This window comes from Trichomonas vaginalis, chromosome III (assembly GCF_026262505.1).
Source record: "Trichomonas vaginalis G3 chromosome III, whole genome shotgun sequence".
In the NCBI taxonomy this organism is placed as follows: Eukaryota; Parabasalia; order Trichomonadida; family Trichomonadidae; genus Trichomonas; species Trichomonas vaginalis.
This window is the reverse complement of record NC_067205.1, coordinates 15,552,802-15,566,706: the sequence shown is the minus strand read 5'-3', so window position 1 is coordinate 15,566,706 and position 13,905 is coordinate 15,552,802. Positions and strand designations below refer to the sequence as shown.

The 13,905-nt window shown below is 32.7% G+C and overlaps 3 protein-coding genes and 1 pseudogene across 4 annotated transcripts, besides 3 other annotated features; 3 read left to right on the top strand and 1 right to left on the bottom strand.

Moving 5' to 3' along the window:
* Positions 1 to 2,264: part of a mobile genetic element that runs on past the window's edge.
* On the bottom strand, positions 1,360 to 2,225 carry TVAGG3_0707810 (annotated as a pseudogene). The gene has a single exon. A coding segment is annotated over exon 1 (866 nt).
* A 2,851-nt stretch (positions 2,265 to 5,115) lies between the features above and the next one.
* Positions 5,116 to 8,983: a mobile genetic element.
* On the top strand, positions 8,957 to 9,597 carry TVAGG3_0707780 (uncharacterized protein; the record flags this gene model as incomplete). The annotated part of the gene is made up of 1 exon (XM_001318386.2): positions 8,957 to 9,526. One exon carries the CDS (start codon positions 8,957 to 8,959, stop codon positions 9,524 to 9,526), a length of 570 nt encoding a protein of 189 aa, XP_001318421.2.
* A 427-nt stretch (positions 9,598 to 10,024) lies between these two features.
* TVAGG3_0707770 (Ankyrin repeat family) lies at positions 10,025 to 12,622 on the top strand (the record flags this gene model as incomplete). Its single annotated transcript, XM_001318387.1, has 1 exon — positions 10,025 to 12,622. One exon carries the CDS (start codon positions 10,025 to 10,027, stop codon positions 12,620 to 12,622), a length of 2,598 nt encoding a protein of 865 aa, XP_001318422.1.
* A 189-nt stretch (positions 12,623 to 12,811) lies between these two features.
* Positions 12,812 to 13,905: part of a mobile genetic element that runs on past the window's edge.
* TVAGG3_0707760 (phage tail repeat-like family) lies at positions 13,071 to 13,644 on the top strand (the record flags this gene model as incomplete). Its single annotated transcript, XM_051243640.1, has 1 exon — positions 13,071 to 13,644. A coding segment is annotated over one exon (574 nt), but the record flags the coding sequence as incomplete, so codon positions are not given.

Below are 13,905 nucleotides of genomic sequence, written 5' to 3'. Positions count from 1 at the left end.
GGACATACACATACCATTGTAAATATTACAAACTTACAAAAAACCTTAAACAGGAAAAGTGACGTTGGACATGCACATACCATTGTAAATATTACAAACTTACAAGAAACCTTAAACAGGAAAAGTGACGTTGGACATACACATACCATTGCAAATATTACAAACTTACAAGAAACCTTAAACAGGAAAAGTGACGTTGGACATACACATACCATTGCAAATATTACAAACTTACAAGAAACCTTAAACAGGAAAAGTGACGTTGGACATACACATACATCTTCTGAAATAACAGACTTAAACGTTAGCCTTGAAAATAAAGCAGATAAAACATATGTCAATGAAATATACCAAAGTTTGCTAGGAACAAAAAATATTGAAACTATTGTTGGTGACTTTTCTGTCAATGAAGAAAATAAATATTTTAGATGGCAGTTGGTACAGTCCTTAGAAAATGGTACACGGTATAAACTCATTCCGAAAAATAACAATGAAATGTATGTAAGCTATAAAAAGAATGATGGTACACAAGTTAAAGTTCCATTAGACAACAACTGCTACTTAAACTTATATGGAGACGAACAAAAGAAATATTTAAGAGTTTATGAAATGGCAGATATGACATTGCCTGACCCAGCTCCAGCACCATATTATTATGACTATGGAGATGACGACAGAACACCACATGTAGATGAACAAAAGCTAACATTATATTTAGATTATTATAGATATAAAAGATATAATGCAATAGAAAAAAACGAGAATAGTATATTATTATACAGATGACAGAAATAAATATTATAGTCAAGACTTTACCTACCCTGAAAACATAAATTATATTATAAAAAATATTCTGACACAAACCAGAAAAACCTGAAATAGTTGCACTATATTTTAAGTTCAAAAGAGACAATCCTATAATATCTCATATGTTTGATTTAATGAACCCAGTAGGTTCTATTTATACATCTATGGAAGCAAGAGGTCCTCAAGTAATGTTTGGTGTTGGTGCATGGGAACAAATAGTCGACAGGTTTTTGTATTGTGCAAACTCTTCAAAGGAAACAGGGGGAAGTAAAACGATTTCAGGTGAAAATTTACCTGCACACAGTCACTACATAGATTTAAGTACATCTCAAGCAGGTTGGCATAAGCATAGATATTGGGATTGTCAGGAATGACAAAAGGTCAAGGATATGATGTTAAAGACGACGTTAAGTTTGCTATAAATTGTTACTGGGATGACACGCAGGGAGAAGGAAACCATACACATTTCGTTTCAGGATATACGCAAACAACGGGACAAAGTAAAGAATACATGCCACCTTACATGACAGTTTACGCATGGTATAGAATTGCTTAGTCGTCATTTTCAACTTCTTTAGCATATTCGTCAGGAGTTGTCTTATATTTGTTAGGAACTGTCTTTGAAAGTATACCACCTTGAACTTTGACAAGTTTGAAACGAGGTCTGGCAATAGTAGTTTTATCTTCTGCTTGCAGTGTGTACATTTTGCCATGTTTGCCTAAAACTTCATAATATTCTCTTGTATACTTTCTTCTATTTTTACGAACACGAATGTGAGTACCTGTCGGTTCCCATTGTTGTCATAGTCAATAGTATTTTCATATGGGTCGCGTTTAGGTATTTCTATTTTTACTTTGTCACCTTTCTGAAGTTTGAAGCCCGGCATTCTTTCTTGTTTGTCTCTTTTGACTAAATTATTAAATATATAGTCTTTCTCTAAGTCAGGGTTGTTTTTCATTTCTTCGGGGGAGTGGTTTCCCAAACCTTTTTGTTTACGGTTATTGTAAATATTTAAAACTTGTCTCATCTTTGCCATGGAGAAGTGTCTATACTTGTCGTCATATGACATTTCATTTGCTTCACCACCTTGTGGTTGGTTTAAGTCTCTTAACATTTTTATACAACCGTCAATGACACCAAGAGCAGAATGGTTTTGGTCGACAATGAAATATTGGTTTACATTTTTTGAACGCAGATAGTTTTTTACATCATCTGATTTGAAAGAACTTTCACAGTCAGATGTCAGTTTTGTTGGATGGTATTTGTCAACGAATATTGTCAAAGCAGTTTTCACATCTAAAATATTTTTGGACCATAATGGTATGGCTTCACAGTATCTTGTGTTTTGACCAACAAATATTAACCAGTATGGAGGTCCATCTGTTCTAACTCTCGGAATGTTTTCCAAGATATCCATAAACCAAGCATTTGGTGTTGAACTAAAGATTTTTATCATGAGTGCTTTCTTTGTCGCTTTAGAAACATAGGGGGTCCTTGTTCGGATTCGTCATTTTTTACCCTATAAGAAATGGGTTTATTTGGCGCATTAGCAGGAGTCGCATCTAGATTTTTACCCGCAGTGGGAACAATAGCCAGAGGTGTATTTGGAGTTGGAAGGAAGATTTTGAGTACATTAGTATACTTAAAGAGAAAGCACAACCTATTATACAAACTGTACAGAAAGGTTGGGATGTAGCACGAGATGCAACAAATCTTATTCCAAAATCCTGAAACAAGAGGAAAAGTTCAAGGATGATGGACAATGTAGGAAGACAAGCAGGAAACTATTATAACAAAGCAATGACTACTATAACCAAGCAGGACACTATATGGACCAAGTGAAAGATTCTTTAACAGAGATATAACCATGCACAACAGTGGGTAAACAATAACCAACCTCAACCGCCTCAAACGTGGGGAATGTAAATTTTTTTACTGAGATGAAATGAACAATACAGCATTGAGACAAATGAGTTCAAGATGGATTTGTCGGCTTCCAGCAGTTACACCACGTGTTTGTAAAGTTTTTCCTATACCTCAGGAAGTTTTAGACCGACTTAAAAAACCTAAACAACTAGTTGAAAACAAACCAAACTAAAATTTTTTACTGAGATGAAATGACCGAAGAAGTTGAAACAGTAGATTTGACACCACAAACAAAAAGTTCAGAACCATTGTCAAAACCTGTCAAAGAACTTACAGATGAAGAGAAAAATTCAATAATAGAAAGTGCCAGGTCTGGAAATACAAACCCTAACTATAAAGTCACTTTCATAGAAATGGAACGGCTAGTATCTCAAAAAAGAAACAGACTCTCACAAATAAAATATTGAAGTCTGAAGGAGCTTTCGAGACAACAGATGGAAAAGTTTACTTCACTGACCAACAGTTCATTATAGAACATCTCATTGACTTAGAGTCGAAATATTCTAAACTTTACAACAAACACAAAAAGTTGAAAGGAAAACAAAAACAAATGGCATATGATATTTATGAAGATGTTGACGACACAACTGTTCCTGCAAGTGAAGTAAAGTCAGAGGAACCGAAAAGTGACGAAAAACCGATAGAAGAAGAAAAACCAAAAACTGAAGATAACCAAAACCAAAGTTTAGTTTCCAAACTAAACCAAGTCAACCTTCATTAGCTGGTATGGGTTGGCGTCAAAGAACTTATGGCAGCAGCGTTATGTAAAGTAAAAAAAAAATTTTTTTATTTTTATAAAAATGCCCCCATATAGAATGGATAGAAAGTCTGCTAGAATAAAAGCAGAGTTACAAAGATATGGTTGGAGAGTTTCGAAGAATTTTAAATATAGGAAGGGAAAGACCCATAAAAGTCTATGACAAATTGTCTGGTCTTCGCTACGAAATGGATTTGGAAACAGCACGTGCCAATTATCCAAACAGGACTAGAGAGGTTAGAAGAAGAACGTTTTATGACATGCCTTTCGATGTTTCTTCATATTACAGCACAAAATAATAACAAAGAAATTGCTGAACTTTTTATTTTACATGGTGCAAATATCAATGAAAAAAAATATGACGGAGAAACCGCTCTTCATTATACAGCAATAAGTAATAACAAAGAAATTGCTGAACTTCTTATTTCATATGGTGCAAATATCAATGAAAAAGATAATGATGGAAAAACCGCTCTTCATTATACAGCAATAAGTAATAACAAAGAAATTGCTGAACTTCTTATTTCATATGGTGCAAATATCAATGTAAAAGATAATTATGAAAAAACTGCTCTTCATTATGCAACAAAATAATTCATAAAGAAATAGCTGAACTTCTTATTTTACATGATGCAAATATCAATGAAGGAGGTCTTGATGGAAGAACTGCTCTTCATATTGCAACAAATCAAAATTACAAAGAAATGGCCAAATTATTTATTTCACATGGTGCAAATGTCGATAAAATAGATGATTTCGGAAGAACTGCTCTTCATTATTCAGCAATAAATAATAGGAAAGAAATAGCTGATTTTCTTATTTCTCATGGTGCAAATATCAATGAAAACGAAAATTATACTACTGCTCTTCATGATGCATCATTTAAATATGTAAAGAAATTGCCGAACTTCTTATTTCACATGGTGCAAATTTCAATGTAAAAAATAAAAATGGAAAAACACCTCTTCATAATGCAGCAATAAATAATAGCAATGAAACGGCTGAACTTCTTATTTCATATGGTGCAAATTTCAATGAAAAAGATAATGATGGAGAAACCGCTCTTCATATTGCAGCAAAACATAATCATAAAGAAATTGCCGAACTTCTTATTTCACATGGTGCAAATATCAATGAAAAGAATGAAAAAGGATCTACCGCTCTTCATAATGCAGCAAAAACATTATAATAAGAAAATTGCCGAGCTTCTTATTTCACATGGTGCAAATATCAATGAAAAGAATGAAAAAGGATCTACCGCTCTTCATAATGCAGCAAAACATTATAATAAAGAAATTGCCGAGCTTCTTATTTCACATGGTGCAAATATCAATGAAAAGAATGAAAAAGGATCTACTGCTCTCCATATTGCAGCAGAAAAACATTTTAAAGAACATCTGAACTGTTGCATGCTAAGTTCGGTCAACGATAGAAATTGAGTGGAAATTAATCGTCGAGGAAGTACGATTATGTAAAGTAAAAATTTTTGTGGGATTTTTAATATTATATATTATTTTATAATAAAATTTTTTGAGTCATTTTAAGAAGCACATATAATTTTTGAATTTAAAAATTAAAGTAGTGTCAAACGAATTTATCACTTAATTTAATACTCAGATTAAAAAAAAAAAAAAAAAAAAAAAAAAGGTAGTGGGCTTCCAGGCACTTCGTGCCTTCTAGCCCTGATGTTGATGTTTAGTATAAATGAAGTTTTTATTCGGAGGACTCTTCTTCTTCCTCCATTGCTTCTGGGAAGAAGCCTTCTTCTGGGTCGAAAACATTATATAATGTGTCGCTTTTCACAAATTATATATGTTTTCATGTTTTGTCACTTTTCTGTCACTTTTCAGGTAAAACATTTTTATTATTATATATAAATGAATTTTACAAAACCACCTTACCGTTCTTTGGAAATAAGAGTAAATGTAAAGATATTATATTGAGAGAACTTAAGAAACTACCGAATGGTCTAACATTTGTAGATTTGTTCGGTGGAAGTTTCTATATATCCCATTTGTGCCATACAATATTCCCAGACTCAAAGATTATATGCAATGACTTCGACAACTATATGGACCGTCTCAAACATATACCAGACACAAACATATATTGAAAGAGTTAAAAGAAAAGATACCTATAGGTAAGATGGAACGTATACCATTAGATAAGAAAAAATATTGTGAGAGAGGTTTTGAAAAAAGCAGAATATATAGACTGGAATAGTATATCTGCTAGACTATTATATAGTGGTGCTATAAGAGTTCATGACATTGAAACACTTATGTCAAAAGTTTTATATCTCAACTATACAAATGTTTTCAAAGAGGACATAGAAAAATATATTGAGGGTATAGAGTTTGTGAGATGTCATTGGACAGAGTTGTATGAAAAATATAAAGACAAGGAAAATGTTTTCTTTATGGTGGACCCACGTTCTATAACACATGGGATTTTCAATACCAAGTAGACTGGACTTTGAGAGACTCTTTAGAAACTTTAGACGTTTTACATAACCATCCATGCTTTTACTTTACATCCGATAAAAGTGGTTTGGAAACCGTTATGAGATGGTTAGAGGACATACATGACTATGAGTTTATATATGACAAGATAGAATATGAGAGAGGTCCTATAAACTGGAGAAAGTGTCACATAAAGAAATTTTATTAGTAAGTAAGTGTGGTTTGAAATAGGACTACTTGTTTTTAGGTTTTTTCCATTGTGTCATTTATTTATTTGACGTGGCAGAAAAGTACAGAGAATATGAAGATGAACCAATGCCTGCAAATGTTCAGTATATGTACTCGTAAGAGATATTTTTATCTAATATTAAATGGACGCACAGAACTTAGCGAATGCACAGCAACCTGGACAACCAAACCCAGAGAATATTCCAAATGAAGTTAGAATACAAACTGCAATGGCAAACTATGGTCAAGTGCCAACAGATGTACAAATGCAAACTGCCATGTCAAATGACGCTGCGTTAGGTTTGCCACCATGGTATGCAAAATATGAGATGGAAAGAGTTTTATACAAACCCTGAAGTGGGATATAAACAACTCTATGCAGATGACGCGAACACAGGAGTTGACCCAGAGTATGTTTTCTACCAGAGGAGAAATAGAATGTATGAGCTCCAGTTAAAGAATGCAATGGAACTCAGAAGGAAACGTAAGAGACTAGGTGACATTAGATTTTTTACATATAGTAAAATGGGTTTCTTCAGTAGTATTGGAAACTTCTTTCGAAATGTTGAAGAGGTATATGGAATGGAATAAAAACCGTAGGAAGAGGAATTTGGAACGGAGTCAAAAATATTGGTAAAAAGAGTAGGTCAGTTCGTTGGTATTATACCTAAAGACCCTGAACCAGAAGAACAAGCTCCTGTTATACAACAGCCTGAACCTGCACCACAGTCTAGTTGGCAACCAAATCCAACACCTCAACCGTATTAAAAATTATATTTTTACTGTTCGATAGTAGTTGTATATGAGACTAAGTTCTAAGTAAAACGCATGGTATAATGGAACTATTCTCTTTCTTCCATCTGTTGTAAACCATACTTGAAAGTCTGAAATACTTCCACTCGGTGGTTCAATATAGCTTTGTAGGTTTTTCGTAAAAGTCATTTGCCAAGCATAAAAAAGAGTTTTGGGCGCCAGAAAATGAAGCATGAACTATAATAGCATCTGAGTCGAAAAATTTTCATATGTTCCATTAGGGTTTTCGACTTCATAAAAGTCCGGGTGTACTGGATATTCTGCAGGCTGATTTAACATCCTCAGAAACCTATACCATGCCAAGTTGTTATATTTTGTAGAAATATAAACGTCTTCTCCAAGGTCTTCTATTCTATTGATTTTAACAGTTGCATTTTTCCTGTCATATATAATATCGAGATGGTACTCTCCTTCGTCAATGTTGTACTGTTTTGCATATTCGAGATAGATATCGTTTATTTTTTCTTGAAAAGCTTGAAGATTTTGTTTCTAAGTTTACAAGCAAATTCACTTGTAAAAGTTTTCCCTGTTCAAATTTCTCATACGTACTTTTTTTTCTTTGTTATAGTATCGAACTTCAAAAGCGACGTAAATGGGAAACCATGTATGGCTTCTGAAATGAACTTCATTCTACGAAAGCCAATAGCTTTTGTGACGGATGGGTCTCTTAACCATCTTAACGGGTAGTCAAAACGATAGCCTTCATGCTTTACGGTCTCTGTCTCAAACTTTTGACGGACGTTAGTAAAAAGTTCATCTAATGGTTTAGTTGTAGCAACTCTTGAATTTTCTTTTTCTATTGAAAGCATATTTTATCTAGAATAAAAATGTCGAAAGAAACAGCGTCTTATGAGAGAAATACAACACAACCGACAACTAATTGTACAAGCTCTAAATAAGAACACAACAAACTTTTCAATATTCTAAGATATCTGAGTCATTGAAAGAAGGAAACTTAAAACTGACGATAAACCCATTGACAGACGAGTTTCTGTTTCAAGACAGTAAGAACCATACTGTTTGTATAAATCCAACAAAAAACTTTAAACGAGAAACCTATAGATGAACTCTTTTGAAAGCAGATATTGACAACAAAGCTGACAAAGAGTATGTAGATGCAACAAGAGACTATATTCTCGCATGGACAGATAGAACATACCCACAAAAACATCATACACATAACATCTATGACGTAGATGAACTACAGCAATGTTAATGACAAAGCAGATAAAACATATGTTGACAATAAAATGTCAAGTGAAGTGACAAGAGCTGACAAAGAATATTCTAAAAAGACTCATACACACGATTTCTTCGCAACTGTTGGTATAGAAAATATTGAAGGAACGGTTGAAGAAACTGGTGGGGATGTATTAAATTGGAAACCTCCTAACTTTCCACAAGGTTTAACATCGGGAGATGACATAACGACGATGAAATACACTAGATGTAGAAATGTCTATGTCATGGAGGATGAAAACAAAGTTAAATTCACTGCTCAAGATTTATATGATAAAAAAGCTGACAAAACATATGTTAACGATGAGTTAGATAAAAAAAGCTGACAAAACATATGTTAACGATGAGTTAGATAAGAAAGCTGACAAAACAGAGCTTCAAACGTTAAAGACAGAAATACTTCAAACAGTATATCCTATAGGCTCTATTTATACGTCAATGAACTCTACCAGACCAGAAACAGTTCTGGGTTTTGGAACTTGGACTCAAATAGTCGACAGGTTTTTGTATTGTGCAAACTCTTCAAAGGAAACAGGCGGAAGTAAAACGATTTCAGGTGAAAACCTACCTGCACACAGTCACTACGTAGATTTAGTACATCTCAAGCAGGTTGGCATAAGCATAAATTTTGGGATTGGCACGCCTTGAAAAAAGGTAAAGGATATGATGTTAAAGACGACGTTCAGTTTGCTATAAATTGTTACTGGAGTGACACTCAGGGAGATGGAAACCATACACATCGCGTTAGAGCAAGACAAGGTCAAAGACCTCGAGACAAAGAGATTAGACAGTTTCCTCAAAGCTGTCTTGTATCCATTCCCTGATGGACTCTTCGAAGCCTTCCTTTCCGCACCACGCTCCCAGAAGGCCGCTCCAAAGAAGGTCGAAGAGAAACTCGACGTAATCGAGACACATAAGTCCGCATTTGCCAATCTCATGGATGATTCCGAAGAAGATGGAGAGATCGAAGTTCCTCCAGCACCAGTTATCTCTGCACCACCTCCACCACCACCTGCTGCTTCTAAACCAGAGAAAGAGAAGAAGCCAGAGATGGACGAGGACGAGGAAATGGCTTTCTTGATGGCGGCTGCAGCAGCAAACAAAGGAGCAAAGAGAGAAGTCAAAGCTGCTCCTCAACAGAAGAAGAACACTCCAAAGAGTGCTCCAAAGAAACACATCGACAAAGGATCTCTCAACCAATTCAATAACTACAACAAGGAGTCAAAACTTGATGCAAAGAAACAGATGAAACAATCATCACATGACTGGCATAGAGGTGAAATGAGATTGTAAATTACTTTTTTTTTCTTTTATTTCATTACTTTCTTCTTTTTTATAAAAATTCCCGAAAGGGCAAGCGAAACCACCTGAAATATATATCTTCACACTGCTGCCCCAAATTATATTTATATCTTCACACTGCAGATCAATAAATCACATGATATGCTTGTTAATTCCTCCGTATTTCCATGAAAATAATTTACAAAAATTCCAATGAAAAAACTAGAATTGCATCTACGTTCTATTTCCACACAATTTAATTTTTGACTAATAATCATTTAAAATTGTGTGTAAAATGTAAAATGTAAAATAAAATTTTTGACCAATAATCATTTAAAATTGCGTGTAAAATGTAAAATGTAAAATAAAATTTTTGACCAATAATCATTTAAAATTGCGTGTAAAATGTAAAATGTAAAATAAAATTTTTGACTAATAATCATTTAAAATTGTGTGTAAAATGTCAAATGTAAAATGTAAAATAAAATTTTTGACTAATAATCATTTTTAATGTCTGATATTAACCAAACTAAATACAGTGAACTGCGAAGTATCTACAAATACTACATAGATTCATATAATGCTTTGTATCAGCTGAAAAGTGATAATGATGAAGAATTAAAAAAGATTTACACAATGATCAAAACGGAATTGATAGATTCAAATAAATATCTTCCCCAAAAAATAATGGAAGATATTTTATGTATCATTCAATATAATAATCGCTATACAAAGTCATATTTATATCTTGCCAAACTCATTTATGATAATTATCATGTAACAGAGTCATTCAAAGTTCCATTAGCTGTTTCCTACCTATTTTATAAAGAATATGGAATTAATTTAAACAAATCTTATGATTTCGAAGAAATTAACTCAGAAAATCTCGAAATTCATACAGAAAATACAATTTACAAAGCAATCATGTACAATGACTTAGAAAGATTCATCACATTCACGGAAAGTGATGAATTTGATCAAAATCAAATACTTGAAAGCGATTTATATCCATTTCCAAATGATCAGAAAGGATATTCATTACTTGAGTTATGCTGTTACCATGGTGCTGTTGATTGTTTCAAATTATTAAGGACGAAAATTGACTCAGAAATAACTCAAACATGTCTCGATATTTCATTTTTAGGAGGAAATCAAGAGATTATGAGTGAATGTTTGAAACATCAAACACCAAGTGAAGAATCCATGGAAAATGCTATTATTTCACACAACATTGATTTTGTTACATTCTTGATGAATGAATACAATATAGAGATCAATTTATTCTATTGTGGAGTTCTTAATAATCTTGATTCTTTTTTAGTTTATTTTGATCAAACTGATGATGTTAACACCTGTTTTGTTTATTCATCTCTGTTTAGCATTCCATCTCTTTGCAAATATTTCATTTCACTTGGTGCAAATATCAATGAAAAAGATATTTACAAAAGAACTCCTCTTCATCATGCGGCAGTAAATGATAGTAAAGAAGTAGCCGAGCTTCTTATTTCACATGGTGCAAATATCAATGAAAAAGATGATAGCGGAGAAACCGCTCTTCATCATGCGGTATATTATAATAGCAAAGAAATTGCGGAACTTCTTATTTCACATGGCGCAAATATCAATGAAAAAGATAATTACAAAAGAACTCCTCTTCATCATGCGGCATATTATAATAGCAAAGAAGTAGCTGAACTTCTTATTTCACATGGGGCAAATACCAATGAAAAAGATTATACCGGAGAAACCGCTCTTCATAATACAGCGAAAAATAATAACAAAGAAATTGCTGAACTTCTTATTTCACATGATGCAAATATCAATGAAAAAGATAAAAATGGAAAAACCGCTCTTCATAATGCAGCATTTAATAATAGCAAAGAAGTAGCTGAACTTCTTATTTCACATGGCGCAAATATCAATGAAAAAGATGAAAATGGAGAAACTGCTCTTCATATTACAGCACAAAATAATAACAAAGAAATTGCTGAACTTTTTATTTTACATGGTGCAAATATCAATGAAAAAAATAATGACGGAGAAACCGCTCTTCATTATACAGCAATAAGTAATAACAAAGAAATTGCTGAACTTCTTATTTCATATGGTGCAAATATCAATGAAAAAGATAATGATGGAAAAACCGCTCTTCATTATACAGCAATAAGTAATAACAAAGAAATTGCTGAACTTCTTATTTCATATGGTGCAAATATCAATGTAAAAGATAATTATGAAAAAACTGCTCTTCATTATGCAACAAAAAATAATCATAAAGAAATAGCTGAACTTCTTATTTTACATGATGCAAATATCAATGAAGGAGGTCTTGATGGAAGAACTGCTCTTCATATTGCAACAAATCAAAATTACAAAGAAATGGCCAAATTATTTATTTCACATGGTGCAAATGTCGATAAAATAGATGATTTCGGAAGAACTGCTCTTCATTATTCAGCAATAAATAATAGGAAAGAAATAGCTGATTTTCTTATTTCTCATGGTGCAAATATCAATGAAAACGAAAATTATACTACTGCTCTTCATGATGCATCATTTTATAATAGTAAAGAAATTGCCGAACTTCTTATTTCACATGGTGCAAATTTCAATGTAAAAAATAAAAATGGAAAAACACCTCTTCATAATGCAGCAATAAATAATAGCAATGAAACGGCTGAACTTCTTATTTCATATGGTGCAAATTTCAATGAAAAAGATAATGATGGAGAAACCGCTCTTCATATTGCAGCAAAACATAATCATAAAGAAATTGCCGAACTTCTTATTTCACATGGTGCAAATATCAATGAAAAGAATGAAAAAGGATCTACCGCTCTTCATAATGCAGCAAAACATTATAATAAAGAAATTGCCGAGCTTCTTATTTCACATGGTGCAAATATCAATGAAAAGAATGAAAAAGGATCTACCGCTCTCCATATTGCAGCAAAACATTATAATAAAGAAATTGCCGAGCTTCTTATTTCACATGGTGCAAATATCAATGAAAAGAATGAAAAAGGATCTACTGCTCTCCATATTGCAGCAGAAAAACATTTTAAAGAAACATCTGAACTGTTGCATGCTAAGTTCGGTCAACGATAGAAATTGAGTGGAAATTAATCGTCGAGGAAGTACGATTATGTAAAGTAAAAATTTTTGTGGGATTTTTAATATTATATATTATTTTATAATAAAAATTTTTGAGTCATTTTAAGAAGCACATATAATTTTTTGAATTTAAAAATTAAAGTAGTGTCAAACGAATTTATCACTTAATTTAATACTCAGATTAAAAAAAAAAAAAAAAAAAAAAAAAAGGTAGTGGGGCTTCCAGGCACTTCGTGCCTTCTAGCCCTGATGTTGATGTTTAGTATAAATGAAGTTTTTATTCGGAGGACTCTTCTTCTTCCTCCATTGCTTCTGGGAAGAAGCCTTCTTCTGGGTCGAAAACATTATATAATGTGTCGCTTTTCACAAATTATATATGTTTTCATGTTTTGTCACTTTTCTGTCACTTTTCAGGTAAAAACATTTTTATTATTATATATAAATGAATTTTACAAAACCACCGTTACCGTTCTTTGGAAATAAGAGTAAATGTAAAGATATTATATTGAGAGAACTTAAGAAACTACCGAATGGTCTAACATTTGTAGATTTGTTCGGTGGAAGTTTCTATATATCCCATTTGTGCCATACAATATTCCCAGACTCAAAGATTATATGCAATGACTTCGACAACTATATGGACCGTCTCAAACATATACCAGACACAAACAATATATTGAAAGAGTTAAAAGAAAAGATACCTATAGGTAAGATGGAACGTATACCATTAGATAAGAAAAATATTGTGAGAGAGGTTTTGAAAAAAGCAGAATATATAGACTGGAATAGTATATCTGCTAGACTATTATATAGTGGTGCTATAAGAGTTCATGACATTGAAACACTTATGTCAAAAGTTTTATATCTCAACTATACAAATGTTTTCAAAGAGGACATAGAAAAATATATTGAGGGTATAGAGTTTGTGAGATGTCATTGGACAGAGTTGTATGAAAAATATAAAGACAAGGAAAATGTTTTCTTTATGGTGGACCCACCGTTCTATAACACATGGGATTTTCAATACCAAGTAGACTGGACTTTGAGAGACTCTTTAGAAACTTTAGACGTTTTACATAACCATCCATGCTTTTACTTTACATCCGATAAAAGTGGTTTGGAAACCGTTATGAGATGGTTAGAGGACATACATGACTATGAGTTTATATATGACAAGATAGAATATGAGAGAGGTCCTATAAACTGGAGAAAGTGTCACAATAAAGAAATTTTATTAGTAAGTAAATGTGGTTTGAAATAGGACTACTTGTTTTAGG